The following is a 9,413-nucleotide window of genomic DNA, read 5'->3' on the forward strand; positions in this document are numbered from 1 at the left end:
TCCAATTTACCACAAATAGACTACATGATCCAACGATTTTTGCAGGGATTAGTATCCCCACCGAGTTTCACAAAAAAATTCACTATACTTTGCACGGAATAGCAATTGGTTCCGTAATGGAAATCTCAGCCTATCTATTTAAATAAATGCACATATAACATAACGGCGATTTATTTGAAGCAATTTTAAAGAAACAATGATAGAATATTTGTTTGTGTATGAATTCATTTGTCACTGCTTCCAAACTGTGCGGCTTCAGTTTATCAAGTTTATTCAGTCAAATCGCTGGAGAAATTTATCAGAAATGTGTAAACGAGTTTCCATACGAGATTTGACAGTTTATTTACAAGGTTTACACAATTATAAGTTTATACGGTTTACAATGCATTTATAAGGTTTGATGAATACCCTTATTGAGAGGCAGTCTGACATTTGCCATCAACAGTGTTGCCGTTGCGAATTTTCAGAAAGTCTCAAAAAGGGTCATTGACGAAAAAAAGGGTCACCATATTAAATTTGCTTCTCTTTACTAGTAAAAGAATAAATTTGTTGATTTTAAAAAGAAAATGCACATAAATCTAGTTGCTGCAAGGAGAAGAGTTGCATTTCCCTTAAAAGTTTTAAGTGATGCATTTTTTTTGTACTTACAGGAGAAACTAATTTTTAGTAGAATGATTCTGCTAACATTTCCTAAAAAAATCTTTGAAAAGGGCCAAAAGTCCCAAATAATTTTGGAAAAGGGTAAAAAATCAAAATTTTCCAAAAGTCGGGTCAAAGGGTACCGCCGCTTAAAAAGGGTCAAATTGTCCCTTTAGTCACACAACGGCAACACTGGCCATCAATATACTTTTAAAATTCGAACTCAAGCTCACACACACATTCTCCCTTTTTAAACTATGTTCACATATCAATATTATCTCAATCAAAGCTCGTTTTTTAATCACCCCGTTTACACAGGCAAATCTCAGATTATTCGCCGTCAAATTTGTTGTGCTCGTTATTCTCACATCTCAAGGAAAAGTTATGTTTCTTCTCTGTGCCACCGTGATGACGTTTTTCTGCTATAATAAGCAATATAAATATATTTTAACTTAACATTTTATTAAAAATACCTTTACAAACCTCTTTTACTTGCTAGCGTACATTTTTGTTTACTTTTACATTTGGCATTTCTCCTCTTTTTTCGCAAAAACAATCGATAAAACTAGGATGGACACCGAAAAGTTATCGGTTAAATCTGAGATTATTTTATAATTACAGATTAACAAGGGACGAATTTTATATGGCTAATCTCTTGTTATAATTACAGATTAGGGTGTTAAGCTCAAAAATGAGGATAATCTACTTATATGTGAACCTAGTATTAGTTGAGTACAAAATATGACTATGAATATGCGCCATTATATTTAAGTAAATCTCTTCTTATAACTAACGAAGACTTTGTTTCTATATGAAGCTCACTTCGACATTTTGTTTTGATAAAACTTAGTATCGAAAAGTTTCTTTAAACATTTGCCTAGGCTATATTATACTGGTTGTGCTATTGTACCAAAAATGCCAACACTGTTCTGTATACATACTTTTTTTTTCTTTTTACTCTTATTTTATCTTTCAGCTTCGCTAAAAGCACTTCTACCAACGCTTGGCTTACCAAATTTACGCCTATTGATTAAATTTTCCGATTTAATTTCATTTTCAATAATGTAAATATTGATTCGTGTTGAATCGAAAATCGCCTCGTCTGAATAGGGATTGCAACTTTTTCACTTTCAACTTCTCGTTCAACTTCGTATTCAACTTTTGTTGGCTGTAAAATCGGGTCGTGCGAATGCCCTATAATGGTAAACTTTTTTTTGTGCAAATGACAAGGGGCGGTGCTAGAGGGGCTTAACGTGGAATTTCCAACATTTCCAAAAGCTTAAAATTTTGAAAACCATTGAACCGATTTTCAAAATATGGACATATGGACAGTTGGATGGGTAATTGAGGGACCTTTCATTTAATATATATATCTATGTATATAATGCAAACATTTTTTGAGAAAAAGTAAAAAAACGAAATTAATTAACAAATATGTTTATCGCAAAGACCATAAAAATACTTTTAATTTGGCGTATAATTTTATATAGTTAGGTTTAAGTACAACTGCCAGCAGTGCAATAAAACAACTGTATTAATGTTATATGCTATTAATTTAGGTAGTAGTGCACTTTAGCGGAACCAGGTCAAAATGGACGAAAAAGTTTGAGAGTAATATCAATCGACGCGTCTTAACGCCAATAATAACAATCCGAAACCGGAAATTAACATTTTTAATTCATTAAAGAGTTATTTGCAAAAAACGCTTGCGCTTTCTGCACTATGTTTTGATGAATTTCACGCAAATGAATGGAATAAATGAACTCAATTTAACACGTATTTATTAGTTTTTATACATTTGTGATGTTTTAAGTGTACACTTTCGCAAAATTCTGTATTTAATAGCAATATTCCGATGGTGAAAACCCGCACAACAATCTTGTGTAGTTAATATAAATAAGATGGAGGAAAACTGGTGCTGTTACTCTATTAATACAATTTGTATTTCAACTTTAAAAACATCCAAATAATGCATAAGAAATATACTTTTGCGAAAAGGGGATTTCTGTTCCTTTTCTTCTCACGCAGAAAGGAGAAATCTACGTAGTGAGGGTTATAATCTCTAAGCGCGGCCGAAGGCCACCTACGCAGAAAGGTGTTCTCTGCTAAACGTGTTCAGCCCCTTTTATTTGGCAACACAGAAAGAAGAATTCTACGTAGTGAGGGTTATAATCCCTAAACGCGGCCGAAGGCCGCCTACGCAAAAAGGTGTTATCTGCAAAAGGTGCTCTGCCCCTTTTCTTTGGCAACACAGAAAGGAGAATTCTACGTTGTGAGGGTTATAATCCCTAAGCGCGGCCGAACGCCGCCTACGCAGAAAGGAATTCTACGCAAAAATACTGTGGATAGCGTAGCTTGATTAATTATCCATTTAATTCTACAACTCAATCTTATAACAAATAAGGTGATTAAAAAAATGGGTTTGTATATATTTCTTTAGTATTTTTTTAATTTTAATGAAATTTTTGTAAAAACTATAGAGATTAAGATTTTCTATCGCGCGAATTTTTATTCGAAATTTTCGCCAGCGGCGCTTTTCCTTTTCCATATAAAACTATATTTTTATAGATATTTAGTCAAATATGATGTCCACAAGAATTTTTGGCTACAAGTCATATATCAAATTAAAAGTATTTTTGTGCTCTTTCTGATAAACATATCTGTTAATATAGTTAATTACGTATTTTTTTTAAGGAAAACATACATTTTTATAAAAAAATTGCCATAATTTCGTTTTTTACCTTTTCTCGCAATGTGTATACATTATATACATAGATATATATATCGAGTGAAAGGCCCTTCAATCACCTTTCCAACTGTATCCATATTTAGAAAATCGGTTCGATAGTTTTCGAAATATAAGCTTTTGAAAATGTTGAAAATTCCACGTTTAGCCCCCCTATCGCCGCCCCTGTCAATTTGCACAAAAAAAAATATGCCGTTAAAATTCCTGTTGCGTCTAAATGAATCTTACATTTAAGAATTTATGTATATGTATGAGTTATTTGAATCACTCTGTATTTTTTCTTAACAAATTCTTTGAAATACTGATTTTTGTTCCCTCTGAATACAACTCTAAAACTGAACGAAGCGTGGATCGATCATTTGAATTTTATCAATACGATTCATTCAGTTTCAGAACTTTGAATTGAAAGGACATGAATAAGTAAGTTATTTGGCCGAGACTTGTTAAAATTACTTAATTAACAAAACTGTACTTGTATTTTAAAATTTCAGATATTAAAACAATTGCTAACTCTACTTTACCTTATGCCCGTATGATACTACGTTTTTTTCCTGTATTTTTCATTTGAAATACAAACAAAAAAACTGACGAAAGTCAAATTACAAAAACTATTCGGAAATGTGTTAGAGAAAGACAAATTCTGTGTGAAGAACAGCTGAGTTTTGACGTTTCATTACCGAAATTCAAATAAACGAAATTAAAATTGATGTAAAACAGTTTTGTAACAATAAAAATGAAATTAAAGTGGCAAGACAACTACGTATTCCATTTAATTGACAAAGTCCACGGTGCAGAATATATATGGAATCATATGCTACCATCATATAAGCACAAATATAAAAAGCAGCAGTTTTGGCTCGCTTTGGTGGATGAAATGTACCATTTCAATACGGTAAGTTTTTAGCAAGTTCACATGTAATAACTAAAAGATATATTATATGTTTGTATAATACATATATGTATTTAAAGATGAAGTTACGCACAAGTGGTGCAACATCAAGTCATATTTCAGTTCAGAGAAGCAGAGGATGGACAAGGCAAAGAGAAGCGGTGCCGGCGGAGACGAAAACGTACAGACCAGCTGGAAGTTCTATGAAGCTTTGAAATTCCTACAACATGTGAATGAGCATACACCATCAGTGAATAATTTTAATAAGTGGAGTTTGCAGGTACGACTTTTATTGTGTGAAACCGGGCAAAGCGTCGATTCGCGTGCTACGTAAAATTTGCTTAATATTTTCATTCTCTTGTAGAACCTGGACCCTGATCCCAATCCATCGCGTAAGCTTGGGGAGCAACTGCAGCCTGCAGAATGTTTCGATCCAGGCTTTGACTCAGAGTCATCCTTTTCACTCATCGAAGACAACACAGAGTTCATTACAATTACCCCTCTTGCAATTACAAGTAACAGCAGTATCCAGTCGCTCCAAGATACTAAAAACATCTCTACAGAAGACACTAATAGTGATGCAACACCAATTAAAATCATATCGGATGAGATTGTAACTCCACCACTGGTTACTTCGCAAAACTGTGGTCGGTTTGATGACAATAACAACAATAGCACTAGAAAGTTGGTCCATGCAACAAGAAAACGAAGAATAAAATTAATAATGATTTGGATTAAAACGCCTCTGCTTTAATCGAAGCATCACAAAATTTAACAAATGCCTTTCATGTTGCATCAAAAACAAATAACACTGACGAAAAGGCAAACAGTTTTGGGATATACATGGGTGAAGAAATTGTAAAACTGGACCCCGACTTGCAACTCAAAGCGAAGAAACAAATGCATGACATTTTAATAGATCTGCAAAGTGAGCAATTGAAACGGAATGGGCTTATGTAACACAATGACTATTTATATGTATGTATGTACACTCATAGACAAAAATAGGAGTGTCCCTTTTTGTCATGTTTTGACCATTTTCCGTAGGTTATTGAATTTTAATAACTTATTTATAAAACTTTAGTTAACTCTACAACCAAACACATATCACTAGAAGCTTTAAACTTTAAACAAAATTCAAGAAAATGCATAAAATTACATAACAATTTCGAACTTCCTTTTAAGTATTTCAAAAACAAAATGGGTTGTTGCGGCGCCCTCAGCTAAAAAAAACAATACGCAAAATTAACGGTGATCTTAAGCCACTTGAAATTTGCCATTTATTACATAAAAATTACACATCTACACAGACATGCAATTTTCTTTTTAATATTTAAAAGAAAAAAATCGAAATTTTGATGAGTTTTCCTGAATTTCGTTTAAAGTTTAAAAGTTTTATTGATATGGTTTTGTTTGTAGAGTTTACTATACATCCCGTGTCATAATTATAAACGCACCACATATTGCCAAGTTTAAAGATTTTTAATTAATGGGGTGTATTTTTATAAGTAAATTATTAAAGTTCAATAAATAAAAGGAAAATAGTCAAACTTTACGAAAGGAGGCAGAGTTATTATTTTGCCGAGTGAATATGTATTTTGATTATTCTTACCACTTTTTTTATTTTATTATTACTTTCATTAAAATATTTGGTTGCTCTAATTGAATCAAAAATGTAACAGTGTTTGTACTACTCACGGTGCACCGCTAAGTAGGCAGGTATTAGCTGGTAGGTATGTACATAAATTGAAGACATTGTACTCATTTATTTAATCACCAAATAAACCAATTGATGCTTCTACTAGTATGGAAAATTTCCAACACGAAAAGTTTTGGTTTATTTAAACAATGAAACGATATTTTAATTTACCGCAGAAAAATAGTTTTCGAAAGTTTTTCTTATTTCTTCAGCGCTCCTTTTTGACGCATTTCTTTCAGAAGCGGTTGTTGTATAGTTGTTATCTATTACTGCATCTATTTCACTTTCGGAAATGGCGTCAAACGTAGTTTTCTTTTTCACATTTTCTGTTCTTAAAAAGTTGTGCACACATACGCAAGATAATACAATCTGAATGGCTGCAGCTGGAGCGCGATGGATGGGTGAAAATAAAACTCGAAAACGGTTCGCAAGAATGCCAAAAGCATTTTCAACAACGCGTAGATCCTGCTTTCCTCACTGGCAGTATTCTGCAATGCTTCCTGAGACGTTTCATCAGTTGAGTGAATTTAAAAGTGTTAATTGTTAGTTTACCATCTAAAGCGCCGATGCAGTTCGGGAATCCCCACATCTGATAAAAGTCTTTTGCAATATCACGCCAATCTTGCTCACTTGCAGGGAATTTCAAATACTCCTCCCTTAACGCCAAATATATTGCGGGAATTGATTCCTTTAAAATTCTGGAAATGGTTGACTGCTGAATTCGGAACGGCAATTGAAGTGACCTTTGGGTTTCACCTAATTTTGGAAATATGTACATACATATGTAGGTACTAAAAATTACCAAGAAAATATTATATCTTACCAGTGGATAGATATCGCAATGTCAGCTGCAGCCGTTCCGCAGCTCCTATGCAGTTCCTGAATTTTGCATCCTGCTTGCTAATATAGGGGCGTACTTTTTCTAATAAGAATGCAAACTGAGCTGGAGTCATTCTTAAGATATTTTTGTGAAGGATTGAATCCTCGCACTCAATTTCCTTTACAGTTTATGGCTAAATCCTATGAAAAGTATTTTTGATAATTACAAAAACGAACTATATACATGTGTATATAATGTGGAATTCGAAACTTACCTTCCAGTTCTCTTTTTAAAAGCCATTGCGCAGAATATTTTTTTTTAGTCTTTTTCTTTTTCCTACGCTGTATTAAGGCAGCAGCGTTTAGCAAACAATTTGTTGCAATAGATAAAACTTGTATTTCCATTGTATGCTTAGAAAATCTCTCGTATGTCAAAATGCAAACAGCTGTGTAAAAAAACTAACGAAATACAGCCATCTGTCAAAAAAACCTAACGAAATACAAGTGGGCCGGACTGTTTTTAACAACCTAGTTTGTTTTTCGTTAGTTTTTCGTTTGTTTTTTGGTATATAGCTTACTCGCTTACACAAGTACTGAAATTGTATGTGACCTTCTCTTTCTTTCAAAATACAGCGTAAAATACACTCGAAATACAAGAAAAAAACGTAGTATCATACGGGCATTAACAATAAAGTGGTTTTTTTGTTCTTAATAATCGTGCCTATTTGTAAGCAATGTCGTTGAACTGCTCATGGTAATGTAGCGGTGCGCGACATTTTCTTTTAATATTTATTCTTAAACGGATCGGATCCGGCCGACTGCCAGTTTGGAATTACATCTACATGCCAATTCATCCATATAATTTGCGAAATAAAGGAAAAATGTCTTACCACGAGGATGGAGACTGCGCAAGTGAAGAGGCTCTCGACACCACCATAGTTCCCCACAGTACGGAATTAGCCGAGCTACGTGAACAGCTAAAGAATCTACAAATATCGTTAGAGGCTTCTAGGAGGGAGAATTCAGCACTTAAGAAATCCATCGAATCCCGAGAAGCGGTTGGTTTTTATAGAAGCACCAAAACTGTCGATTATACCGACGAACACTTTACAGGCGTTAATTCTGCCGAAGAACAACGCGCCAACGTCAATTCTGCCGACGTACAAATCGTCAACGTCACCCGTGCCGACGTATTGCCATTCAACGTTACATCTGCCAACGCTCCCATGTATGTCACTGCTACCTGCTCAAATTCTGCCGACGTCTATGCTGCCGACGTGCTCGTATCTCGAGATAATTCAACACCAATGAGGGTAAGTTCTGGCCATATTGTAACTAACGCTCAAGCTGCACATGCCAATTTTTCCGGCGTACAACCCCATTACATCCACCCTGCCGACGGGTATACTAGCCTCGTTAGCTCTGCCGACGCATACCGTACATGCGAGAATGTCTGTTTCAATCACATGTTTGCAAATCGACCTACAGTGCCGACCTCAAACAATGTGTACAATTTGCAAAATCCGTACCTGGGCGGATTGAATTACCTTGGCCAAGGTACACCTATTCCTTTAAACCAGTCGGTACCTAATAACCTTCAACACCAGCAATATAGTGTGCGGAAGTTAATTGACTTGCCCGAATTTCAAGGTTCTCCGGAGGAATGGCCCATGTTTTCAGTTGCCTACCGAGAGACGACAACGACATATAATTATTCGAATCTTGAGAATTTATTGCGTTTACAAAAAGCTCTAAAAGGTTCCGCTCGACTGCATGTACAATCGTTATTAATTCACCCAGCAAGTGTTGATGCAGTTTTAAAAACACTAGAGTTTATGTATGGACGCCCAGAAATTCTCATCCGCAGTCAAATAGCCAAAGCAAGAGCATTCCCAGCTGTTCCTGGAGGAAACCTTAGCGAAATCGTAAACCTTTATACAATGGTCTCTAATTTGACGGCGCACAGCCGCATTTGACCAACCCTACTCTGATTGATGAATTGGTAAGCAAGCTACCTCTTAACAAAAGAGAAGAGTGGGTACGTTGCACGTTTAGTATTCAGCAACCATATCCTAGTGTGCGTGACTTCTGTGTATGGTTACGGCAAATTGCTACATATGTTTCTGTAGCGAACGAGATGGGTGGCGCAAACCAACCGATTGTCAATGAGCCGATGGCACAAAGGCCGCGAATTTCGAAACCAGTATTAACAGTGGATGAAAATAAACATAGATGCATTATGTGTCCAGAAAGCCATAATTTATATTTGTGCTCTAAGTTCAAGGAATTAAATAATTCTAGAAGGTGGGATGCAGTAAAAAAACATCAGTTATGTTTTAGTTGTCTATGTGCTGGCCACAGTAGCCAAAACTGTGTAAAACGTCGCGAATGCGGCATTTCTTGTCGCAAATTTCATAATCGACTCTTGCATAATTCGAACATAGGATCTTCCGAAAAATTCAACCCTACGTCCGGTGACATACCTGTTGCAGCGCTCAGTCGTTTTCACTATGTTCAATCAGCTGGCGAATGCGAAGCAGCAAAAAACAAACAAGCAAAACTTGATCGCCGAACGCTGTTGAAATATTTGCCAATAAAACTGAGCGGACCAAAAGCGACAA

At 35.2% G+C, this 9,413-nt stretch overlaps 2 protein-coding genes across 2 annotated transcripts; one reads left to right on the forward strand and one right to left on the reverse strand.

Annotated features, from left to right (window-relative positions):
- Positions 1-4,263: 4,263 nt before the first annotated feature.
- LOC118746079 lies at positions 4,264-5,760 on the forward strand. Its single transcript, XM_036479872.1, has 4 exons — positions 4,264-4,277; positions 4,355-4,554; positions 4,639-4,958; positions 5,694-5,760. Exons 2-4 carry the CDS (start codon positions 4,414-4,416, stop codon positions 5,758-5,760), a joined length of 528 nt encoding a protein of 175 aa, XP_036335765.1. The 5' UTR covers positions 4,264-4,277; positions 4,355-4,413.
- Positions 5,761-6,421: 661 nt separating this feature from the next.
- LOC118746153 (protein ANTAGONIST OF LIKE HETEROCHROMATIN PROTEIN 1-like) lies at positions 6,422-6,966 on the reverse strand. The gene is made up of 2 exons (XM_036479978.1): positions 6,797-6,966; positions 6,422-6,729 (listed from the first exon to the last, which is right to left on the reverse strand). Exons 1-2 carry the CDS (start codon positions 6,924-6,926, stop codon positions 6,422-6,424), a joined length of 438 nt encoding a protein of 145 aa, XP_036335871.1. The 5' UTR covers positions 6,927-6,966.
- Between the last annotated feature and the right edge of the window lie 2,447 nt (positions 6,967-9,413).

Source organism: Rhagoletis pomonella, unplaced genomic scaffold (assembly GCF_013731165.1).
Source record: "Rhagoletis pomonella isolate Grant_MI unplaced genomic scaffold, Rhpom_1.0 Rhpom_scaffold_00001, whole genome shotgun sequence".
Lineage (NCBI taxonomy): Eukaryota > Metazoa > Arthropoda > Insecta > Diptera > Tephritidae > Rhagoletis > Rhagoletis pomonella.

Coding starts and splice junctions, on each gene's coding strand:
- LOC118746079 (XM_036479872.1), top strand. CDS start 4,414: ATGGACAAGGCAAAGAGAAGCGGTGCCGGCGGAGACGAAAACGTACAG. Junction 4,555..4,638: donor TTAATAAGTGGAGTTTGCAG/GTACGACTTTTA, acceptor ATTCTCTTGTAG/AACCTGGACCCTGATCCCAA. Junction 4,959..5,693: donor AACAACAATAGCACTAGAAA/GTTGGTCCATGC, acceptor TTTTGTTTGTAG/AGTTTACTATACATCCCGTG.
- LOC118746153 (XM_036479978.1), bottom strand. CDS start 6,926: ATGACTCCAGCTCAGTTTGCATTCTTATTAGAAAAAGTACGCCCCTAT. Junction 6,730..6,796: donor ATTGCGATATCTATCCACTG/GTAAGATATAAT, acceptor TTCCAAAATTAG/GTGAAACCCAAAGGTCACTT.